Here is a 24,000-nt window from a genome sequence, read left to right as displayed (position 1 = left end):
TTTTTCCGCCGTTACTTCTGTGCATGACGAAATAACTACCAAGAGTGCGCATACTTACTACCCGGTGGTTAGTTGCTGACTAATTAGTTCAGGACTACCACCTGTCTCCCGACAGGTGGGGCCAAAACCCCCGGACATACCAATACAGCCAGACACATCGCCACCAAATTTCCCATATAATCACATCTTTACAAAAGGTACCATCAAGTTCAATTACCATCACAATAATAGCCTTAAATAGCTACAAATAGTTTAATTATAAACTAGGCTCTAAAAAGCTTAAAAACGTAGTAAAATTTAATTCCACCCGGTTATAACTAGTTAAATAACGGGTCATATAACTCGCCTTCGTCTCCCTCTCCCTCTATATTATACCCCCTATCCCTATCGCTCTTAACGCTCTTAATTATAGTAGTACCTTCTCTTATACCTTCTCTTTTAGCCTCTTAGTAATAGTTATTATCTTCTGTCCTTAGTATTACTACTATAGACTTATAGGCTTATCGCTTCTTAAACCTCTTAATATCCTTAATAATAGCTATATATAGAGACTCCTTCTTAACCCTAGATAGAGATAGTAACTCGATATCCTCTTCCTACCTATCTTTACTATCTATAAAGTCAAATCTGTCATTATCGCTATCGTTAATTAATATTATAGTCATGCCGCCAATCTATATCCTAGGACGTTTAGGGGATAGGAGTTTAACTTCTAATAACGGCTTCTTAGCTAACTAGGGGATTAGGACTTCTTTTCTATCTCTAAAGTTAAAAAATGCTAATAGCTAACGCTCCTTTGGTAGAATCTAGAGAGGGTTGTTATTATTAAGAGGAAGATAGTCATTCTTATTAGTCTTTTCTAGGAATTTGGTAAAGGTTATTATACGAAGGTAATACCTATTAGTACTAGGAATCTTATTCTCTAGGCGCCTTTTCTAGACTTTATATTCCTCCCTATACTCTTGTTTAATCTGCTTAATAGTAATATAGGTAGCTTTTCGGCTAATATCTTAAATTACCTTAGCGCTCTTCTAAGCTTAGATCTCCTAAAACCGTCGAATCTACCGAATGGTTATACTTATTATAACCTCTCCTATTAGCTTGACAAGTTAGCCTTATATTTTCTTAGTAGATAGTATAGCTAGATAGGCTCTCTTATCCTTAGTAAAGTTATTTAGATATTTATATATTAGCTAACCCTTATTAACTATTAATATAATATCCTAAAAGTGTTCTTATATTAGTAAACTAAAAAGCTTAAGATATTACTCTTAAATATAGTTAATACCTTTTTTTATATATACCTATTACTTATTATTAAGAATTATTATAGGATATCTAATACTTATATTAGATAACACTTTCTCCCTAATCTAGTCTATTATAATATATTAGTTTAATAGAAAAAGACTAGTCTTTTTAAATCCTATTATAATATTTTGGTATTTGAAACTAGTATCCTAGATTTCCTAGAATCCTCTAATAAAGTCTACCTAGGTAAATGTAAGATTACTATTTTAAACTACTTACTAGAGACGTCATTAATATACTTCCTTAAGATAGTAAAAGACTCCTATATCTATTAACTAGATAAAGTATATTAAATAGGGAGGGAGGAAGATAATAATGATATTAAATAAAAGGTAGTATTTATAAAGTTTAAGGTTATAATATCCTATAAAGTTATCTAGGATAAGTAGTTGGTATATATATTCTTCTAATAGTATAAATATATAGACTAAATCTTTAGGGGTAATATTATCTAGGTTAATAAAGTATATACTAAAAGTAGGACTATAGTTATAATAGTTATAACTAAACCATTCCTTAAAGCTTATACTATATTACCAGAACTTAGTATAAATGGTAAAGGAGTATTTATTAAAATATTATATCTAATCTATTATAATCTTAGTATTATTAAATACTATCTCTAACTTATAGAATTATATCTCCTTATTAAGACCTTTAATATCCTAATCTTCTAATAACTACTATTTAAAGATATAGAATACTAGGATAATATTACTAATAGTATTTCTAATACTAATTATACTTATTAACTCTTAGTTATAAAGGTCTAGAATCTCTAGCTAATAAAATATTATAATTAGTATTCTAAACTAACACTTAGAAAAGAAGAAGATACTAACCTTCTTCTTCTTATCTATTTTAACTATTAAGATCTTAAACCGCCTATTTAATAGTATAAGTATATATCTAGTCTCGTCTACGTTCTAATAGCTAGATATAATAATCTTAAAGCTTTTAATAGTATCCTCGAGCTTATTAAAGAACATCTCTAGTTCTTCTACCTACTACTCGGCTAAGAGTTAGTTTACTTTAACTAGTTTAAAGAATATCGGTTAAAACTATAGATAATCCTATTTCTAACGTAACTACTAGTACTTATTAATAGGAGGGCAGAGAGGATCGCGACGTACCTGTAAACGGTTAGTAATATCCTAAAGAAGATCTTTGGCAGCGAGAGAACCAGATTTGATAAGCTAGTATACGTATCTTTCGAGGGCGGAATCTTTATCGTTTCGAAGCGACCAAGGTCTTCTAACTACGTTACTACTAGTAGCTAGAAGTCTAGTATCCTTTAAAGACTTTAAGTACTGGCCAACCTAGGTCTTTCTAGTCTTAAATAGCTAAGCCGCGTACCGAATACTAGGTTACTTTCTATAGGGTAAACGGCTGGTTTGGTGGCAAGCTTAAGCGGTAAGGAGCCATTTGGCGGCCCGTTTACTAGCCGGTTCCTAGATTTGGTCAGTTAGAGGTATCGTATATAGGAGAGTAGGTTCAACTAGGCTTGTGGCAGTGGTTATGTCTTCGAGTATAGGGAGTTGGCTGGTAAAATTGGACACGGATTTGGACGTATACCTGTCTGGCTATATTGGCATGTCTGGGGGTTTTGGCCCCACCTGTCGGGAGACAGGTGGTAGTCCTGAACTAATTAGTCAGCAACTAACCACCGGGTATGTATGTAGTGTACTCCGTACCGGGAGCGGCGGGAACGTTACACTGTTTGAAAAGGGGGCTAGCGCTTCCATTTGCAGTTCCAGCATTGCAGGGATTCGGGGCAAAGAGCCTTTGTTGAACGTTCCAGAAGACTGCTTAAAACGGCCAAGCAACGATCAGACGGAACGGGGCCATGCACTTTTTAGTCATTTGGTATAGTTATGCGCCGGTATAGCCGCCCCATACTCCGCCCATGGCGTATCTGTTGGACGGGGCCGGCACGGAGTAGTTATTGCGTATTGCGTTCAATTCTGTAGGCAATACTACTAACTAGTGCACATCGAAGCTGTAAATTGCGACATGAGGTGCCCAACATTGGGATGATTCGTGCTGCCCGTGTAACCCTGATGCTGACGGAACCGCCAGGTTTGGCAGGCAAAACGAACCTATGGTTAGCATGCCGTGGGTGAGATGCTTTGCCGCCCTCAGGGAGAAGGACATGGTCGGGCACGATACCGCGCCTTATTAGTGCTTTGAATAGAGATACCTTCGCGAGTGCCAGCAGCAGCGAACAGGCCGGCCTGATGGGGCCGGATTCATGCGCCACCCCCTTGTCAGTGTTTTGCCATCAGCAACGAGCAGGAGTGTTGCCGTGCGCGGCTGCTCAATATCTGACCGAGCTTTCTGGCAATCGGGGGCCTCTAGCTGGCTCGGGCCTTTCGGTCTTCAACCAGTACCATAACGGAACGAGGACGGCGATGCGTGATTGACGGGAAAGGTGCGCCGAAGAGGAAGAACGCCAAGCACCACGGAGGTCCTTCTTCCCAATCGATGAAAGACGTGTCATTGAAACACATTAGCGGACAGTACCACGGCTGGCCCGGCCTCGACGGGACCGAAACATGTACTGTGGTAGTGGACAGCAGTGCCGCGCAACAGGCAGCGATTTCGGGAGTTTGTTGCATGATGCTTTGTTGCGTGTTCGCAGGGCAAGCGGTGGGGCGAAGAGCTGAGTCAACCGACCAATCCGCACCAATGGCATATTAACTACCCCACAGTCCCAGACGGGCGTTCCAGCGGATCGTGGATGCTCGACCCGAATCGGGATAAGCTGCGGGTCTGCCCCACGGGGGAGAATTTTCTCTGGACCCATTCAATGGCAGGTACGAGGTAGGTAGGCAAGATCGGTGATGCTAGTGCACCGAATAATCCGTACACATCGTCACTCGCCAGTTGTAGCGTTAGTGTACAGGTTTTAAGAGCGCATTGCTTTGATGATCCCGGCTGGACACGCCGGACATTACACTAGTTTCCCCTTTCTTTACCGCCTGTTGTCGAGGAGCGGCGATAGGCATGAAATGACGGAGCGTAGAGCAAGCGCAGCTTGTAGCATTCAACGGCTCCCTTCCCCGGCGACCGGTCAATCCCACGCACTCGGGCGTGTGGAAGTTGGCCTGGACAGGGCCTCCTATTGCTTGGTCCAGGGCTGCAATTACTCCTTGCCCCGACAAGATTCGTTTGCAGGTTTGCTGGTTGGCGTGTAGTGTAGTCATTGTAAGGTATGTACAGTACATAACGTTACATTCATACCTGCCTAAAATTGTACGGATGACATACGCAGTGCAGGACAAAGCTGGCGTGCTCGGATACGGCGACCCATTTTTCACCAGCAGCCGCCGACCCCCAGACACGGTCAAAGCTCTTTGATTGCCGCGGTACCGCCGACCCATTAGGGCCTGCTGTCTGATGTTTTCCGCGGTTTTAGGAAATAACGGGGTCCAGAACAGCGCTTTGCCAGGCCGTTTCGAAAGCACCTCATCCACCCTTGTAATGCCGCATCACCACAGAAAGCTCTCACGCGAGAGCGGAACCACTGGTGTCCTGTTTGCTTTCCCAAGCTTCCTCTCTCCGCGCCGCCAAGAAAAATATGTCACTTATACCTATTGCAGGCATCAGCCATGCGACGATATTCGTCTCGTTTGCGTGGAGATAAGCTGAAGGGATGTCGAACAGTGTAGTGCAGAATCTTACTTCGTTCACCGAGAAAAGCCTGGTTTTGTAAGAACACATGCATGTAATCCGTATGTATGATTAGAATACATACAAGGCGGAAGCACTAGCCATCATCCGTCTGGCTTCCCCAGAATCCCACAGGGCCGCACCCAGAATTTCTAAGCTGGACCCCCCTCCCCCCCTTCTCTCACCCCTGTCCTCTGTCAAACATCCGGGTCCGGTCTGGTCTGGTCTGCCCGTCTCCCTGGCCTGGCCGGCTTCCACATAAAGACACCCACCGTTGGTCTCACAAGACCAAAAAGTTTCCTTTTGGTTTTCTCGTTGCTTTTCTTACAACCTGACCACCACTTGACCGACCATTCCGCGTGGCCGACCGCAGATCACATCTGTTGGGAGCAGCAGCCGAGGACCAACGCAGCGGTAACTAGCTCGTGAAACCGAAGGATACCGTAGCCGGGCATATAATAACACAACTTACTCAACATCCTCGGCCCTTGCTCTCTGATACCCATCGCCTCGCTCCTCGCGTAGCCCGCCAACCCGCTCGCCGACTTTTGCCGACCGACATCAACAAACATATCGAAAGCTTTGTGTGCCTTCATTTCTCCTTGATTGACCTTTTTTTTTAAGAGGAGAAGCAAAGGTAGGCCCCCATCCCGTTCGTTGCCTTCATCCACTCATCTGGTTTTTCATCCACCAATGCTGACCCAACCCAGACGGTCTATCAGCTCACTCGACTTCCATATCGCTCTGGTTGCCTTTGCTTTTATTTTTCCCTCCTTGGAGCAAAGTAACGGGAAACAACAATACCCTCTACGACCATCACGCCACCATGCCTTCCCAGGTCGCCACAACGCCGCTCTCCGCGCCCATCCCGATCCCGCCCCCGCGCCGGAACCTGGGCTTGATCACGACCCAGGAGCTGTTCGCCAGCCTCAACGCCACCCTGGCGTCCAAGTCGGACGAGCTGGTCACGCCCGTTCGGCATATCCAGGAGCAGGACTACTCCGTCCCGGCCCCGCCGCCCCCGAGCCCCGTCAGCTTCCGGGACCACTGGCCGGCGACGATGCGTCACTGAGCAAGCGGTCGACTTTCCCGATTGTCGGGCGTTATTCTTTTTCCCTTCCCCTTCTATCACTCTTTCCTTCCTCTTCAGCTCTCTCCTCGTGGGAGGAGTTGGAAAAAGGAACAGAATATCCTTGTAATATTACCGGGCGTTACGGTGTCATCGGCGGGGAACTGGATCTCTTCATTCATTCATTCATTCATCATCATCATCATCATCATCATTTTCTGTATTGCAATGCAAGAGGAGGGGGAACCCAACCAAACGATTGCTTCGCGCTTCATCCAGCAAGACAGCAACACCAACTACAATACCAACAATTGTCCCACCAACCGACCCAACCGACCAAGGATACCGACCGGCTTCCGACCATGGCCTCGCCTACCCTTAATTCTGGAGGGAGAGGAATGCTCGCTTGTCCCTGCATCCTTTTTTGCTTTCATCCCCCCCACCCCCCCTTTCTCCCCCGCCTCTCTCTCAAGCAATACGGCAAACCGTCCAGAAAAGCAGGGGGAAATCGAGGGAAAGACGAGATCCGCTCCGGCAGCACCCACGGAGCCCAGTCGGTTGTCTCCAAACCTAATCAAGATTCTCCTGCCACCACCATCGTCAGTGGCAGCGAAGCCTTTCCTTAGCGATATTTTCTTTTTCTTTCTGTCTCGTTTTGTCTTCTTGGACAGACATGCAAATCAGGCACGGGCACAGGTACAGCAGGCGAATAGGCGGGCGCACAAAAAGTTGTTTTCTTCTTTTTTCTTCTTTCTCTTGTTTTAGTCTCTCTCTTTCTGTCTCGTATTTTCATCAACATTACTCTAGAATGCGGGCAAGGGTGAGAAGGAGAAGAGGCAGGATCCTTTTGTGGCTATGCTCACGGACGAGCTGTCTGATTCAGGGGAGAAGGCGCTGCGCTGGTTCTTGCTGGGCACTCTTGTTTTGTTGTAGCAGCAATATTAATGGAACTCATCATACGTCGTCCCGGTGCTTTTTATTCCTGTTTGGCCCTTCGGGGATGTTTGTTACCTGACCTTGGCGCATACCATTGAAACCAGCCCAACTGCCTGCGTAAGTTCAATACCTTACCTACGACGACTCCCGTGTATGTGAAGAATCAGGGAGCGAGGAACGAGGGGAGGGGTGGGCTGCAGGATCCGTGATTCCTTGGCTCGGGGGTGATGGCGCATTTGTGACCTGGGCCCTCGTCTCTTCCCGCGGGAGAGGCTTGGGCTGTCTCGGGATCAAAAGCTGACCCTGGTTGTTGCTTTTTGATGGCCGGTTCCGATTCAAGTTTATTCCTTAGCTGCGATTCCTTGAGTACATGACACCGCGCCGCCTGTTTAATTAGGAGTCCTTCGGCGCATAACTAGCTCGCATCTTGCTGCGGGATGGATGGTGTCTGCCCCAGATAGGGATGCTCTCTTTCCTAGCCGGAACCGGACCAGCCGCACCATACTTGGTATGCTTATACGACGTCTGGAGTCCTATGCAATGTGCTTTTAGGTGCTTGGCTCCGGAGCTGATCCGTCGCCCTCGGAGCGCCGTGATGTTGACCAACCCGTCTAGATCCCCCCCCCTTTAACTGGCTGGTGGGTGCTGTATTTGGTGCACTGCGTGTGCATACATACATGGGGATCTTCCACTGCTATCTGCTGGACCTCCCTTTGTGATGAGCAGTTTTTTTTTTTTTTTTTTTTTTTTTTTTTTTTTTTGGAAAAAAAGAAAAAAAAGCAAGTCACAAGTCTCACACTACCCACGTACAGAAGAGACCGAGTCTGTTCTGCAGCTAGCGATACATCATCGGAGGTGCCGACTCTTGTTGCAGGAACCTGTGTCTTAGCCATGAGCGCCATCTGCTTTGCGTAGGAATCACCTCACGTTGGATAGACGTTTCGTTTTCCGACCGAGATTCTCCGGTCCTCCATCAAGGCGAAGAGAGGTGCAAGAAAAATAAAAGATAAGACAGGACCGGGGCAGCTCCATGCTTGCAGGTCACCATCGTCATCACCCCTGTCTGTTGGCCGTAGTCCTCTCTTGTTCTCCGAGTGTAGGATGGGTCCTCAGGTGTGAGGCTCCCCCTCCCCCCTCCCCCCCCCACCCCGGGAACTCGATCCGAATGGGCAGGTCGCTTCGGCAACAAATGCCATGACACCCGAGGTAAAATGGCGGAGGGTTACCTTCTTTTCTGAGCGGGTCGGAGGCGGACCTGTCTCTCTTTGAGGCTCCCTTTCCAGCTCACGCTTCAGCGCCCCCGGGTTTGAGGTAGGTGTATGTATGTACATACCTAGCTACCTAAAAGGTATGTACGGAATATAATGCCCAGTTACCATGTCCTCCGTACCACGTCGCAGTCTGGTTGGAATGGGGTTTTCCGAGCCGGGGAGTGGGTGTCAGGAAGAAGCAGCTGGAGCCCATCAATCAGCTGGGCTGTGGTGATTGCTTGCTTGCTTGCTTGCTTGCCTGCTTGCTTTCTTGCACGTGTAGAAAAGGTCAACATTGCTGTATTGGTGGTATCAACGCCATGCCGCTCCCGCCGCACATACGTATGTACATACGCCTAGATAAATACCCTACGACACCCCCCCCCCCGGTTGCAGAGAGAGAGAGCTGGATCCCACAGAGGAAAAAACCCCCCCAAGAAAAGAAAAAACCAATCCATCCCCTTTAGAGCTTGGCCTCCTCCTTGAGGGTGCCGACCTTGAGCTTGGGCCCGTACTTCTCGAGCACGCTCTTGCCGTGGTACTTCCAGAACTGCTTGGTGGCGTCCTTGCCGGCCATGCGCTTGAGGATCTTCGCGCCGCCCGGGTGGTCGTCGAGGAAGCCTGCCGATTTTGCCGGTTGGTTAGCGGGCCGTTTCGCTGCTGCCTCGGAGAGACGCGTAACTGTTCGGGGGAACGCTGCTCGCACACGCGCGGGATACTCTTGTAAAGAGCACTACGGCCTTTCCCCGAGCCGGAAGCCGGAAGCGCGATGATCGCCCGCCAATCGGGGGCGGCCAGAAGGAGGGCCGACAAAATCACCTACCGGCAACGTCGTAGACGCCGTCGTCGATGATGATGTACATGGACTTCTCGTCCTTGTGCTGGGCGACCTCGGCCTTGGTGATCTGCTTGGACATGGTGGCGGCGATCCGATGGACCTGTTTCGCTTCGAGGGTCGGGATTTTTGGGGGGTTTGGTGAGAGAGGGCCAAGGCCGAATCACAAAGTCGGCAGGGTAGGTAGCCGATCAGTTGCGCGGTGCCTCTAAAGTATGTTGTTGTAGTCCGTACTCAGCACGGAGAGCGTAGCGTATGGAGGGAGCGGGCGCGGGCGTGAGTGATTGTTAATTGTTGAGCGCCGAGTGGACAGCAGACGCCGGCTCGGCTCCGCGGTTGCCTTGAACCTCGGCTTTCCGTTGCGGTCCAGGGTCAGCCGAGATGCCAAGACCTGGAGTCTGGACCGTTGGGGGGGGGGGGGGAAGAGAAGAGGGAAGTTCCCCGTTCACCCCGCAGACGTCATTCCCCCGGACGGGATCTCGATTTGCTCAGGGGTATAGGGTATATATATGTACCAGTATTCCGTACTAGTAGAAAGGTAGGGATGGTTGTGCACGGGATTCGGTTATCTGTTTCAACGAAGGGATGACGCTTGTTTACTTCCCTACGTAGGTAGGTAGGTGCTGTACATTAGACTTGTTCCTGCGGTCTTAATATCAATGTCAAAACTATTTGTCCTAACTACCTCGGCAGCCAGTTTCCCATATATATATATTGGATTCGTGCGAATCAATATCTATCACTCGCTCTCGTTGGAAGGATCGCCTGCGCTTCCCCCATCTCCAGTGGGTGTCCCACCACCAACAAGCGGTACTGATCCCTTTTTGTTCTAGATACGACTCCTTAACGCCGTGCAATGATGCCGTGTCCCAGAACACACAACAAGAGGAAAGGAAAGAGAACAACAGCAAAAAAAAAAAAAAAAAAAAAAAAAAAAAAAAAAAAAAAAAAACTAGACGATCATCCAGACGGCCCAAGCCAACCCCATCCACGCAACCGCCCTCGCCACCTCCATCCTCGCGGCGGCGCTCGAGTCCGGGCCGCAGCACGGCCGCCGCGTCCACGAGACGTTGTTCATCCTGGCGGCGACCTCGAAGACGCTGCCGGGGTAGTTCCCGTAGTTGTAGTAGTCGACGTTGAGCACGTTGGGGGCGCGGCCCCAGTCGGTGCGGCAGTTGTTGGCGGCCATGCCCAGGCTGCCGGGGCCCCGGGCCGCGTTGGTCACGTTGAGCCGGCTGACGGCGGGGACGAGCAGCGACTGGCCGAGCAGCGACACCTCGGCGTTGAGGTTGTGGTTCATCAGGTAGAGCCGCCGCTTCGCGTCGGGCGCGGGCAGCCCGGGCGGGCGCTGCACGACGCAGGGGAACGCGTCGTCGACCGGGTCGAAGGGGGTCTCCCACATGTAGGCGAACTCGTCCAGCAGCCAGGGGTAGGCGGTCTGGTTGGCCATGTAGTCGAGGAACATGATGACGCGCTGGCCCGACAGGATCAGCTGCCCCAGCGTCGGCCAGTCGTCGACCGTCGTGAGCCCGGGGCCCGGCGTGAAGGCGTACTTGGCGATGCCCGACTCCTCGATGTAGGGCGCGTACTTGTCCGGGGTCGAGTAGTTGCCGTTGCCGAGCAGGATGGTGACCACGTCGTAGGGGTGCGAGGCGACCCAGTCCTTGACCTGGCGGAGCCAGTCGGTGATGGGCCCGGCGTCGAGCAGGTCGCACGACGTGTGGCAGAAGTGCGGCACCGTGCCGTTGACGGGCCACTGGATCTGCGCCTGGAGGAAGCGCACGCCGTCATTGAGCTGGTCCACCACGGGGAACTGCTGGTTGGCCGCCGCGCTGCCCGAGCGCACAAAGGGGCTGTTGTGGCAGCCCACCTGCGTGATGTTGCCGTACTTGCGGTCGCAGAGCTCCGGATAGTTGTTGCAGGGGCGTGTGTTGGTCGGTTGCGGAGGGGCCGTCGACGTTGACGTCGTGCTCGACGTCTTCTTGTCCGAGGTGGTCGTCGACGAGGACGCGTGCGAGCCGGTGATGTACGTCACCGTCTCGGAAGAGCTCGCCTCCGCGTCGCTCTCGGTGAGATGGCCGCGGCCGGTGGGCAGGCTGGTCGTTGCGTCGGTCTCGCGAGAGGAAGGAGTATGGTAGATGCCAGTCGGGGCATCGGTGCTCGACTCGGTCGCGTCGCTCCGTGTGCCGGTCAACATGGTGATGTCGGGATCGTCGGTCTTGATGGTCTCGGCATCGGCCTTGTCGCAGCGGACCGGGCCGATGCTGAGCAGGATGAGGCACAGCGCGCCCGCGATGATGCGCTTGAGGGACGCCATCATTCGTGATGGTTGTGTGGTTCAAGCCCCAGAAAAGGCATCGAAAGAGAAAACGAAAACAGAACGAAAAAAAAAAAAATTAAAAAAGAGGTTCAGTATGGACTCGGATGTTTTCAAACAACCGCGTAGTTTACCCCGATAACCGCCTTTCCATCAGAGCTAAGTTACCTTTTAGGGAATTCTTTGGACAAAGCTTCCATGTCCTGCGGCAAGCAGGAACGGCTGCATTCCAATGAACAGGCTGTCTGCGCTTCGGGCCCCTTGCTTGTCCGGCACTGCCGCACATCGGTGGGGTCGTGCTGTGACAAATCCCTGCAACCGCCCGCGGCTCTCGGTTCTCGCCCGCCCTCATACACGAAGCGTCCGCTGACAGGACATTGGGCGGTCAATTCTTGGCCAAGTCGCCACCACCCGTATACTCGGTTCGGTGTTTCTCCTGAACCTTATCAGGTCGTTTGGGTTATACGAGTATAAACTACGCCCAGACCCGCGACTGTATATTTTTCCCCCAATAAAGCTCCGCTGGTGTACGTACCAAAATACGTACGTAGTATCTTATACCGTCCTTATTGCTAATATAGTTGAGCGTACTATGCTGATGATTAACATACATTATTCCAGCATTTCGGCCCTCTCCCGCAGCTCCGATCTACAACATGGCATCAGGTTGCCAAGCCATCGAGCGCAAATTGTATATTAACGTGGGCCATCAACGCCACTCTCCACCGCTAATCGTGCACTTTAAGTGGAGATACAAGGAATTAATACACTATGGTGTCATTGTTTTGCGGGACCTGAGGGGAAGTAAAAGATTTTGTGATCATCTGGCGTGACGTGTTCGATTGAGACAGAGTTAAGCATGTGCAAGCGCTGTTAGTTATCTGACGTGCTGGAAGCGGTGGGGTATATGACTGGGCGAAGCGCTGAGCAGCCGCACTCTCAGGGGCGCTCGTAGCCAGTGGATCGTCGCCCGGCAGCCACTTTCCAAACGCATGCGCGGACCGTTCGGCAATAACTAACTCACCCCTGCGCGCATCGGCTGCAGTGGCGTGCAGTGCGGTGCAGATGAGGTGGAGTTGGTCCTCGCCGTCCGCACAGCCCAGCGCTTCCGAGAGCAAGCAAGATAAGGTACCCATCCGTAAAGTAGCGTGGATAAGGTACCGAATGGGGGCCTGCGGCCACCTGCAAAACAACATACCTTGTTTAAACGACACCACCGCGGCAGTGCGGCAGTTGAACCTGGGAAGGACTCTCTCGGTGTGGGAAGATCCCGTCTGATCTTTTCATTTCTTGCCCGTCGCTCCCCATTTTTTGACTCTTTGTTTCCCCACCCTTTCTAGCTCCTGCATGTTTCGCCCTTGATTCAATTCCTCGTGTTGAGGGCTTACCTTTCTCTCAGCCTTGTTTCCTACTCTCGATCTCCCCAGATCTCCGGCTCTTGTGGCGCCTTTCCTCCTCCACGTTGCCGGGGTGCATCGCGTTGCCGCGAGCATAGGGGACCGAGAGCTCAACTTGTCGCAGCAGGTCTGCCTGGGCTCCTGTCTACCCACAGGTGCCTGAACTCTACCTACCTTACCAGGTAGTCGCGTACCTAACCCAACCCTACCTGGTCTTACCTGAGCTACCACCTCATCTACGTCACCTTCTTGCCTACACCCACTTTCTTCCCGGTCATCCCGGGTTTCCCTCCCCCCCCCCCCCCCCAAAAAAAAAAAAAAAAAAAAAAAAAAAAAAAGAATCATCGAGCAGTCCTCCCGATCTATCTGCGGCCGGGCGAACATGGGACTGCCGGCCGTGCTCCGGTCCCGCTTGAATACCAGCTCCGAGAAGAGTCACCCCTCAACGCCGTCAACTCCGATCTCCAAGGAACATGTCCCCGAAAGCAACGATGCCGGCTTCAAGCGGGCAACCCGCATGCGCCGGAACTTTGCTCTGAGCGCCTCCTTCTCCTATGTCCTCGCCTGGATCTTCCTCGTTCTTGTATGTTATTTTTTTTCCCCAACCCAGGGAGAAAGAAGCATTCTTCCCTCCCTCAGATGATTATTATTCCTGAGATCAGACTAACTAACCTGTTATTTCCTCCCCCCCTTTTTTTTCTAGGTCCTCGTCGGCAACACGTATCCCCGCCCCGTCCTGTCGCAGACGTACTTCTTCAAGCTCGACCTGACCGACATCATCCCCACGTCGGTCCCCAATGCCAGCCTGATCAACAGCATCGCCCAGTCGATCGGCCTGCACGACTTCTACCAGGTCGGCCTGTGGAACTTTTGCGAGGGCTACGTGGGCGTGGGCATCACGTACTGCTCGCCGCCCAAGACGCTATACTGGTTCAACCCGGTCGAGGTGCTGACCAACGAGCTGCTCTCGGGCGCCACCATCGCGCTGCCCACGCAGGTCGTCACCATCCTGTCCGTCCTGCGCATCACGTCCCAGATCATGTTCGGCTTCTTCCTGACCGCCGCCCTCCTCGCCTTCCTCATGATCTTCGTCTCCCCGCTCGCCGTCGCCTCGCGCTGGTGGAGCCTGCCCCTCGCCGTCGCCTCCTTCGTCGAGATGCTGCTGCTCATCGCCGCCAGCGTCGTCGGCACCGCCATCAGCGTCGCCTTCAAGTACGCCGCCGAGGCCCAGAGCGAGCTCAACATCCACGCCGAGGTGGGCCCCAGGATGTTTGTCTTCATGTGGCTGGCCACGGGCTTCAGCATCTGGGCCTTTGCCGCCCACTCGGGGATGGGCTGCTGCTGCACCTCGAGGCGGGATCTCAGGACCGGCAGGAGAGTGATCAGGAACGGGAGGGGAGTAAGGTTTTAAAAAACTCCCCTTTTTTTTTTTTAAAAAAAAAAAAAAAAGGGCCACTTGCTTCCTCCTTGGAGAGGGGCGGGAAATCGGACAAAGGTCGCACACATTTTCCGGTCGTTTTTTTGGGTTATCTTCTTTCGTTCTTCCGAGTCGTCGACGTCTGGCATACAGGAAATGTGTAGTCTCCCGGCATAGATTGATACCATGGTTAGAGACATGTTGGCTGGTTTTTTTTTTGTTTGTTTGTTTGTTTGTTAGAGCGGACCGGCATCTGGCATCAAAAGCGGTTAATTTCATTGCATACTACTTCTTTAAAACTCTGCATAGCGACTATCTCCTCAATGAGAAGAGTCACTCTGCCATTGAAAGGCTCTCAGACAGATGTTTGAACATGACAACCAAGGTGAAGGAGGCGGGATTGCTCCATACTCCGTCATAAACAGGATGGATTACAAGTGAAGCCTCCCGCAGTCATTCAACTTCGTAGCCACAAGACATTTCACGTGGCAAAGATCCCCAGGAGGCAACAGATGTACAGGCACGTAGACAGTTTATTGCAGTATTGTAGTTACGTACACTCGGTAGCAGCAAGAGTACCAACCACAGGCGAAAACGGGATTGGCCAACTCCCCATCACAAGTGGGGGTCGCCGCTGTCATAACCCCCCGTCATCACCACCATCACCGTCAATCAGAAAATGGGCTAGCTCAGACCCTTCCATGCAAAACGATTGAGGCCGGGTCGCGAGGCCACAAGCTTGTCCAAGTCCCCCAACAGGCGGGCCCCTGCTCAAGAAAACCATCCCCTAGAAGCAGGAAACCCGAGGGGGTTCAGAACTTGTCCCTCCCCACAAGCAGATACTCTCTCTGCTTGTCATGGTTCTTCGTTGCCGCGAGCTGGACCGCGCTCCCCGCCAGGGGGGGCACAGTACTCCGGCCGAGGTTTTTCGTATGCGATGCTGCAGCAAAATGAGAGAACGCAAGAGAGTATTACATCTCAAGACAGGGCCAGGCAGCCATCGAGTGCCTCCCCCTTCCTTCTTCGCGAGGAAGCGGGAGGGAGGCGCACACGCTAACGGGAGCGCAGGCCAACTGGGGACTCTTCTCCGACCCCGAGAACGACAACGGCTAAGCGGGAGCAGGGAGGGCTCGAACCAGCCGAGCCGACCTGTCCCCTTTCAGACGTGCCGAGAAAGGAGGGAAGGAGGGAAGGGGGTTTGTGAGATCCCCGAGACAGCCAACGGGGGCTCACCGCTGGTGTGTTTCACAACAACGAAGTGAGTGAGTTGAAACCAGCCATCGTCGGATCGAGTCTCCTCTCCCCGCGGATATTGAATGTCCGGTAACGGACGGATGGTATGCGTCGACTTGTGGTGAATCTCGGTAGAAAATAAGAAACACCGGAGGACAGAACTGTGAGGCAGATTCGGCAAGGGGAATCACAACGCCTCTGGCCCTCTTATTCAGCCCCAGGTCTGTGTTGACAACAAGAACACCAAAAATGAACAGCCTCTTCCGTTGCCTCTGCCCGAGGCAACCGTGGCGGACAGCCGACTTAAGCGCGAACGACGATGCCGTTGCGGCGGGAGCTGCGCTCGATGTACTCGGCCTCGTCCTCCGAGGAGGAGCACGACGAGTCGTCGTAGGCGCAGCGGGAGCCGCCGCAGTCGAGGCGGACGCGCTCGCCCTTGCGGGTGATGCCGTAACGCTCGCAGGTGCAGCTGGAGCACTCCGAGGCCGGGGTGCTGTAGCCCGACGAGCCGGAGCTGTCGGAGTGATACGAGAGCGAGGAGCCGACCGAGGAGACCGGGGAGCCGGGGGCGCCAAAGTCGGTGATGACGTCCTCATCGTCGTAGTAGTAGTCATCGTCGTAGATGCCGGCGGAGGCGAAGCGGCTGCTGAGCTCCTCCTCGTCAAAATCGTTGTCCAGAATGTGGCGGGTGGCGTTGGGCGACACGGGCTTGGGGGCCTTGATCTGGGAGATGGACAGGGGCCGGCCCTTGGGGATGTCGCTGCCGATCGAGGCGCGCGAGCTCCTGGAGGAGGAGGACGACGTCGACTTGCGGGAGGACGACTTGGAAGACGAGGAGGACTTGACCTTGGGCACGTCGAGGATGTTCAGGGCGCGGCCAGTGGTGGGTTCGACGGTGGAGTCCACGCTGGGGTTGTGCGAGACGTGGTAGCCGTCGATGATGTAGTAGTACCAGTATCGCTGGCCGGGCTGGAGGGTGGACTGCTGGAAGCGGAAGGTGCCCTTCCAGGTGCCCTTGGAGGAGCTCTTGTCCTTGGAGAGAGGGAGCTGGCCGGTGTAGTTGTCCCACGAGCCGAGGAGGTGGACCGTCTTGACGCCCGAGGAGACGCGGAGAGAGAAGGAGAGCTGGATGGCGGACATTTTTGACTTCGTTATTAGAAAAGATCGACTGCTGAAAAGAATATTAAAAGTGTCCTGAGAGAATGTCTTTTGCGCCGGAGAGTGTGACGAGCAAGTTTGAACCAGAGTTGTTTCTTTGGTAGTAGAAGATGATTAAGCAACTGAGTAGCAAGACCAGCAAGCTACCGAATTTCGTTTTGTGTTTTTTTGGGTATTAGTTTGGCTTGACAGAGCACAGCTCTGTATGAGAGGGGAAAAAAAAGAGATTGAAAAAAAAAAGAAACAACAAAGGTTTGGTTGTTGAGAACTTGCTGCAGAAGGAAAGAGGAGAAGGGAAGGAAGATGAGGCCGAAGGGAGCGGGCCTTATATCATCGCGAAGCCACGTTCTGCGATGCGATGGAAGGCGGGGGCAGAGGGGAGCGGAAGGCACACCCAGCATCGGCCGGATTCGACCAAGCAGCAGGGGCAACACAAGAAGCAAGGCTTCGCAGAACCCGGCCATTGTGGGAGAATAATGCGGGCTCCCGACTGAGAGGTGCTGCCATGCGAGGCCAAGAAAGCAGCCTTCTCTGTCTCTCACGGTGAGCCATGCAACCATACAGCATCCCTGCAAGGTGGGCGGCTAACAAGCGAGTCTCCAGTGCGATCGCGATGGAGCCGGACCTCCAGAATGAGAGCAAGCGCTGAAGTGTGGAGGGGACAGCCCCGCAGAGGTGCCGGCGCGGGCCAGAGTTGATCACAAAACCTAGTCTGCTTTGGGATTAGCTGGGCGTTTAAATCCCTGTCTGCATTCCTCTGTATTGGCCAATCAAGGCTGGAAACCAGCCAACTTCGTGCCTTCGACGACGGCCCGACGTCAACTTCATCACACCCGCCACAATGCACCTTCCGCCAATAGTCGACCGTTGTGTCACTCGACGAATACCTTAAGCTGCTGTAGTTTTGGTCAGTCTCGTACCCAAGAACAAGGTTTAACTCTGCGAGCTCAAGTACGTACGCGGCGCAGGAGAACATTATCGGGAACTTCTTTCAAACTCGGCCGAAGTCAGACTGTGGACGGTGTAGTAATTATCTGCACACGAATCGACAGGTCATTTCGGAACGCTGAGACGATGAGGACCTTCCAGTGCGGTCTGCACTTGTACTGAACAATGTACAGTACGCCTTCCTGAAAAGGGTTGACCTCGTGGGATTTCCTGCGCGCCGACATGCCGCATCACCATGCGACCCTTTGCTGCAAGCTGCCTCAGCCATGTCGGAGCATAGAGACGCGTATTGGGTCAACGAACTGCAGGTAAATTAGTCAATTCATTGGCGGCTCTGCTCTTCCGGAGCAAGCGAGGCGATCCTGCAACTCACTCACGCACCGAAACCTTGTTGGCGAAGGATTATTCCGTGCGGACCTTAACTTCGACGGCGCAGAATGTTCCAGGTTCTTGCCCAGGTGGCCGATTTCAGGGTCTCGAGGTGAGAACGCCGCAACGGCGCGCGAGGACCCCGCAGACCTAGCAAGACAGAAAGAACGTGACATTTCAGTGCAGTTTCGATTGCACTACTACAGGCTTCCTAGCAGTCAAATCCCCGTTTGCTGGTGGCTGGGGGATGGCAGAAAAGGGTCGGTTGCTCTCATTCCGAGGACCCCGCTCGGAATTGACCAGACATGACCATGCGGTGCAGTGTGGTTTTCCCACTCCTATCTCGCCCTCGCCCACACTGCCAGCTCCTCCATTCAATCAGCTCCCTGTAGCAGCGGGACTACTGCATGCAAGCAATTAACTCCCGCAGTAGCTCCGGCGGGTATGTGAGCAGGCGACCTGATCACACCGTCAGCAGCCCCGTCCTTGATTCATACTGCAGCGGCGTGTTGTCTTTCATGGCCATCCGAAAGTGCCTCACTCGGCAGCTTCCCAAGAAGACTCGTTCTCCACGCCCGAATAGCCGTCATGAGTCCCACGAGTCCCACCCTTTCGCGTCTACATCGCAGTGCAGGCGCAACAGCCGAACTAACCCACACAGTCGCGGCTCATCTTGAACCGCAAGCTGACCACGTCTCGCAGGACCATATCGGTTCTTTCTCGGTTGTTCCATCGATGATAACTCCAGCACTCGGAATGAAACACCGATATGAACTCACCGAAAGGAGATTGCCTTTTCATGCCAGGCTCTTCCTAATGGCTCATTCCACTCCTTTTCCCTCTCCCTTTTTGTCTTCTTGACTTATTTACTGTACGTTTTATCTCCATTTCTTACTTTCTTCCCTTCTTCCCTTCTTAATGAAACCTTTTCCCCTTCCTCTGATATTCATCGCCTCACACGAAAATCACTCGAGGGCTAGTCAACGGTGACTACAGGTTCTGTGGAACTCAAAGGCGCCATGCCCGAGAGGTCAATTTCTCAGCCACGTCTATCTTCCATTCCGTCGGTGTCCACTGGCTTCGATGGCTGTGTGGCGGTTACGTTCATTACCTTGGAGTCCCGCCCAAGCGCTCGCTGAAACCCATCGTTGACTGGAACTATAATGGCCTGAAGATATCCTTATGAGACTGGCTCGCTTAGCCTGATGATTCTGTCCTTCAGTGCCTCTAGTATTGCAGCATGCCTTGAACAGACTATTTTGACTCGGGACTCACTACACCCAAGTTCGCTCGCAAGACGAGAATATCTCACGGCACGCTGGACCTCAACTCACCAAGAACGAGCATAGTTTGCATATTTTTTGAACCGGTATCATCTAGCTCAGTATCAGAGGAGAAGAACAAAGCAGGGAGGGAGGTACCGTTGTTTTCAGAACCTTATAGCAGCTCCGCGAAGTGCTGTATACCGTATACGTACCTACATGTTATCATGTGCTCTGGAATGAAGCCTAGCTGGAGGGACAGAGGTGAAGATAACCCGGATCACCCGTTCCGTGATGTCTCTTGAAGGTTTCCTTTGAAAGATCCTGGGTTGGTGAGGCTCAACCTCATGATTGTCCTTGCCTGTTCTGCTGGTTGCTGCTGCCTGGGCGACCCACTCCAAGATTGTGGGTCTACAGATGCTTGTTTCCTTCACTTAGCGACACTTTCTAAAAAGAGTACCCGGTGGTTAGTTGCTGACTAATTAGTTCAGGACTACCACCTGTCTCCCGACAGGTGGGGCCAAAACCCCCGGATATGCCAATATAGCCGGACAGGTACGTGTCCAAATCCGTGTCCAATTTTACTAGCCAACTCCCTATACTCGAAGACACAACCACTACCATAAGCCTAGTTAAACCTACTCTCCTGTATACGATGCCTCTAACTAACCAAATCTAGGAACTAGCTAGTATACGGGCCGCCAAATGGCTCCTTACTACTTAAGCTCGCTACCGAACTAGCCGTTTACCCTATAGAAAGTAACCTAGTATTTGGTATATAGCTTAGCTATTCAAGACTAGAAAGACCTAGGTTAGCCGGCATTTAAAGTCTTTGAAGGATACTAGACTTCTAGCTACTAGTAGTAACGTAGTTAGAAGACCTTAGTCGCTTCGAAACGACAAAGATTCCGCCCTCGAAGGATACGTGTATTAGCTTATCGAATCTAGTTCTCTTACTACTAAAGATCTTCTCTAGGATGCTACTAACCGTTTATAGGTATATCGCGATCCTCTCTACTCTCCTATTAATAAGTACTAGTAGTCGTGTTAGAAATAGGATTATCTATAGTTTTAGCCGATATTCTTTAAACTAGTTAAAGTAAACTAACTCTTAGCTAAGTAGTAGGTAGAAGAACTAAAGATGTTCTTTAATAAGCTCGAGGATATTATTAAAAGCTTTAAGATTACTATATCTAGCTATTAGAATATAGATGAGATTAGATATATACTTATATTATTAAATAGGCGGTTTAAGATCTTAATAGTTAAAATGGATAAGAAGAAGAAGGTTAGTATCTTCCTCTTTTCTAAGTGTTAGTTTAGAATATTAATTATAATATTTTATTAGCTAGAGATTCTAGACCTTTATAACTAAGAGTTAATAAGTATAATTAATGCTAGAAATGCTATTAATAATACTATCTTAATATTCTATATCTTTAAATAGTAGCTATTAGAAGATTAGGATATCAAAGGTCTTAATAAGGAGATATAATTCTATAAGTTAGAGATAGTATTTAATAATACTAAGATTATAATAGATTAGATATAATATTTTAATAAATACTCCTTTACTATCTATACTAAGTTCTAGTAATATAGTATAAGCTTTAAGGAATAGTTTAGTTATAACTATTATAACTATAGTCTTACTCTTGGTATATACTTTATTAACCTAGATAATATTACCCCTAAAGATTTAATCTATATATCTATACTATTAGAAGAATATATATACTAACTACTTATCTTAGATAACTTTATAAGATATTATAACCTTAAACTTTATAAATACTACCTCTTATTTAATATTATTATTATCTTCCTCCTTCCCTATTTAATATACTTTATCTAGCTAATAGATATAGGAGTCTTTTATTATCTTAAGGAAGTATATTAATGACATCTCTAGTAAGTAGTTTAAAACGGCGATCTTATATTTACCTAGGCAGACTTTATTAGAGGATTCTAGGAAATCTAGGATATTAGTTTTAAATACTAAAATATTATAATAGGATTCGAAAAGACTAGTCTTTTTCTACTAAACCAATATATTATAATAGACTAGATTAAGGAGAAAGTATTATCTAGTATAATATTACATTATATATATTTCTAGTACTTTCCTACATCTTCGCGAATACCCCACCAAAACATACGAAACTACTATCGCTGGAAAGCTCTCGAAAAACGCTATCCAACGGTACCACTTTCAACCGCACGCGAGCCATTGCGGGTATATAACAGGCATCGTAGGCGTAGGAACCAGACCCGACCATAATCCGACCGTGCCTCGCACGACTGTCAAAATTTTCACCACACAGACTACCTAGCGCCCCTAAACGTAACGTCGATTTAAAGCCTACCGCCAAGCCACTAAGTAGGGAGGCCTATAGCTTCGGGCTAATCAAAGGGGGGCCTACTACAGGCCTGCCCTACCCCGGATATCAAGGAGCTAAGGGGTCTTGTTACGTAACTAGTCGACCTTATACTAAGCCCTAAATGGGGCAAGGTACTAGACCTCGCTAATAGGCTCTTATAGGGCCTTATAACCACTATTATAGGCCCGGTTCCGAACCTATAGGAACTCGTGGCCGAGGAAGTCAAAAAGGGACTTAAAGAAGCCCTTAAGGCTACCCTTCGCCCTACCTAGGCGCAGGTGGCCATAGGGCCGTAACAGGGGGTAATAGGCCCCTAAGGAGGCCTACCATCGGCTAAGGCAGTACTACTATAGGCCTTATAGGAGGTCACGATATAGAACGCAAGCCTATAGGAGGACCTTAAAGCCTAAACCCCGGCCGAGATAGTCTAAGTAGTTAACGGAGCCTCTAGCCGCTAGGGAGCTATTATAGCTAGGAAGCTCCTAAGCGGGGATATAGTAGTAGTCTTTAAGGATAAGGCGACTAAGGATTAGTATTCGGCTAATAAGCGATAGGTAGCTATAGCCTTCGGGGAGGAGGCTAGAGAGGTTAGTAAGGCCTATATAGTCCTAGCCAAAGGAGTCCGGAAGGAGGAGCTATAGGGGGTTAGTAAACAAGACTTTAAGGGGGCTATAAGCCTATACTCGATCGAAACGGTTAAGTTCCGGCTACTAAAGAGCCTATAAAGGAAGTAGGCCATAGTACTCCTAGGCTTATAGGACCTCGAAGAGGCCTAGAAGGCCTATAACAAGGGCATAGTCTAGGATGCCTAGGTACTAGACTATAAACCCTACTAGGATGCCCTAGAGCTAAGGTAGTATTATAGGTATTAGAGCTTTAGCTATACTTAATAGTACTATTAGTGGCCGGCCTATTATAGCCGTTACGGTATAAAGGCCTATAGCGAGGGAGGGAAGACTAGGGAGGCCTAGTGCCCTACCTACTCTAACTAACTCCCTTATAGGTATATAGCCTATAGGGGCCCCTATATAGCCTAGTATAGGGGCTGCCCGAAGAAAGTCAAGGCCTAGGAGAGGGCTAGGGAGGCCTATTAGTATAGACCTCGAACCTTCTAGCTATTAGAGTAACTATACTAGAAGGTAGCCTTCGAGCTTAGCAGCTAACTAGAGGACGACGACTACTACTAAACCGGGGCTAAACGCCCCTATAGGAGGCCTACCCTAGCCTAATAGGCGGCTAGGAGTGCCTTATTCGATACCCGACAGACCTATATCTCCTTTCTATAGCTGTCACGGAAATATACATACAGATGCCGCCTAGGCCACCGGCACAGACAGACCAATTAAGCCGAAGGAACGGAAGGGCCAATTATAACATGAGAAGCGCTATAATTACTACGCTTACCAGTGATTAGGATGATCACTACTATACGATCACTCACGATCACCGTGATCAGGAGTAATCACTAGGGTTATATATATATATAGATAGTCACTCGTTACGGTAGACTCTAGAGTTCACTAGTAATAGCAACTTACAATCATAGTACTCCTATAGTATTATACTACTATAAAGAGATAACTCTGTTGTTATAAACCCTTTGGCTTTACCAAATCCCTTAGACGACCTGTACACTTATCCTACGTCACTTACCTTCGTCTGAACCCTTTTAGAAGAAGTCTGAGTTAGGTTCGTTACACGTTGCTATTACTCCCTTTGTTCTATCATGGTTTAGAACGGAGGTAACTTCGACCTCGATATTAATATAGCTACTAGCGTTACGGCCGAATAGCTGCTTGCCTAGCTAGGTTAACTCTAGTAGCGAATCTAGGAGTTGGACTAGAGAGATAAGGCTACTTAAGCTCGAATCAAGGAACTCGAGAATGGCGAAAAGTACTTGTAGAAACTGGTTAACAAGGCCTATACTAAAATCAAGGCGCTTGAGAACACTAAAGCAAGCTATATTAAGATCGAACCGCCTGGTAAGTATAGAGGAACTAAGGAGGACCTTGTAAGGTTTTTGACTAACCTCTGATCCTACTTCTGGCTTAATAACGACAAGTTTCTAGACGATAAAGCTAAAGTCCTCTATATAGCTACGAGATTAGAGGGTGTGACGAACCCAACTCAGACTTCTTCTGAAAGGGTTCAGACGAAGGTGAGTGGTGTGGGACAAAGGTGCAAGTCGTCTGAGGGATTCGGTGAAGCCAAAGGGTTCACAACAACACTAGAGTTGTCTCGCACAGTAGTCAGCGATGCTTGGTATGAGTACTGTGGTTATGATTGCTATCACTGGTGAACTCCCAGAGTCCACCATAACGAGTGACTATCTACATGTATATATAATCCTGGGATCACTAGCGGTCGTGGTGATCCTCCGTACTGGCTCACCTGGCTCACGTCGTGAGCCAGTGATCCTCTGCTGGGATCGTTTCTTGCCAAGTG

The 24,000-nt window shown here is 49.8% G+C and overlaps 6 protein-coding genes across 6 annotated transcripts; 2 read left to right on the top strand and 4 right to left on the bottom strand.

Annotated features, from left to right (window-relative positions):
- Nucleotides 1–5,809: 5,809 nt before the first annotated feature.
- On the top strand, nt 5,810–6,985 carry P884DRAFT_301163 (uncharacterized protein; the record flags this gene model as incomplete). Its single annotated transcript, XM_069444835.1, has 2 exons — nt 5,810–6,013; nt 6,860–6,985. The coding sequence occupies 2 exons, from the start codon at nt 5,810–5,812 to the stop codon at nt 6,983–6,985; spliced, it is 330 nt and encodes a 109-aa protein (XP_069295932.1).
- Nucleotides 6,986–8,618: 1,633 nt separating this feature from the next.
- Nucleotides 8,619–9,391, bottom strand: P884DRAFT_261629 (cytochrome b5-like heme/steroid binding domain-containing protein). The gene is made up of 2 exons (XM_069441576.1): nt 9,062–9,391; nt 8,619–8,859 (listed from the first exon to the last, which is right to left on the bottom strand). The coding sequence occupies exons 1-2, from the start codon at nt 9,153–9,155 to the stop codon at nt 8,702–8,704; spliced, it is 252 nt and encodes an 83-aa protein (XP_069295931.1). The 5' UTR covers nt 9,156–9,391; the 3' UTR covers nt 8,619–8,701.
- A 633-nt stretch (nt 9,392–10,024) lies between these two features.
- On the bottom strand, nt 10,025–11,504 carry P884DRAFT_41469 (PLC-like phosphodiesterase; the record flags this gene model as incomplete). The annotated part of the gene is made up of 1 exon (XM_069445880.1): nt 10,025–11,504. Exon 1 carries the CDS (start codon nt 11,391–11,393, stop codon nt 10,026–10,028), a length of 1,368 nt encoding a protein of 455 aa, XP_069295930.1. The 5' UTR covers nt 11,394–11,504.
- Nucleotides 11,505–13,169: 1,665 nt separating this feature from the next.
- Nucleotides 13,170–14,198, top strand: P884DRAFT_271070 (SUR7/PalI family-domain-containing protein; the record flags this gene model as incomplete). The annotated part of the gene is made up of 2 exons (XM_069442404.1): nt 13,170–13,370; nt 13,491–14,198. 2 exons carry the CDS (start codon nt 13,170–13,172, stop codon nt 14,196–14,198), a joined length of 909 nt encoding a protein of 302 aa, XP_069295929.1.
- A 1,542-nt stretch (nt 14,199–15,740) lies between these two features.
- On the bottom strand, nt 15,741–16,577 carry P884DRAFT_204641 (uncharacterized protein; the record flags this gene model as incomplete). Its single annotated transcript, XM_069438592.1, has 1 exon — nt 15,741–16,577. One exon carries the CDS (start codon nt 16,575–16,577, stop codon nt 15,741–15,743), a length of 837 nt encoding a protein of 278 aa, XP_069295928.1.
- An 83-nt stretch (nt 16,578–16,660) lies between these two features.
- P884DRAFT_41451 (uncharacterized protein) lies at nt 16,661–17,121 on the bottom strand. The gene has a single exon (XM_069445879.1). The coding sequence runs from the start codon at nt 17,057–17,059 to the stop codon at nt 16,739–16,741; it is 321 nt and encodes a 106-aa protein (XP_069295927.1). The 5' UTR covers nt 17,060–17,121; the 3' UTR covers nt 16,661–16,738.
- Between the last annotated feature and the right edge of the window lie 6,879 nt (nt 17,122–24,000).

The sequence above is a fragment of the Thermothelomyces heterothallicus genome, assembly GCF_042370625.1.
Source record: "Thermothelomyces heterothallicus CBS 202.75 unplaced genomic scaffold P884_scaffold_18, whole genome shotgun sequence".
Taxonomy (NCBI): Eukaryota; Fungi; Ascomycota; class Sordariomycetes; order Sordariales; family Chaetomiaceae; genus Thermothelomyces; species Thermothelomyces heterothallicus.
The sequence above is the reverse complement of the archived record's forward strand: the minus strand, read 5'-3'. Positions and strand labels throughout refer to the sequence as shown.

Coding starts and splice junctions, on each gene's coding strand:
- P884DRAFT_261629 (XM_069441576.1), bottom strand. CDS start 9,155: ATGTCCAAGCAGATCACCAAGGCCGAGGTCGCCCAGCACAAGGACGAG. Junction 8,860..9,061: donor CGGCGTCTACGACGTTGCCG/GTAGGTGATTTT, acceptor CAAAATCGGCAG/GCTTCCTCGACGACCACCCG.
- P884DRAFT_41451 (XM_069445879.1), bottom strand. CDS start 17,059: ATGGCCGGGTTCTGCGAAGCCTTGCTTCTTGTGTTGCCCCTGCTGCTT.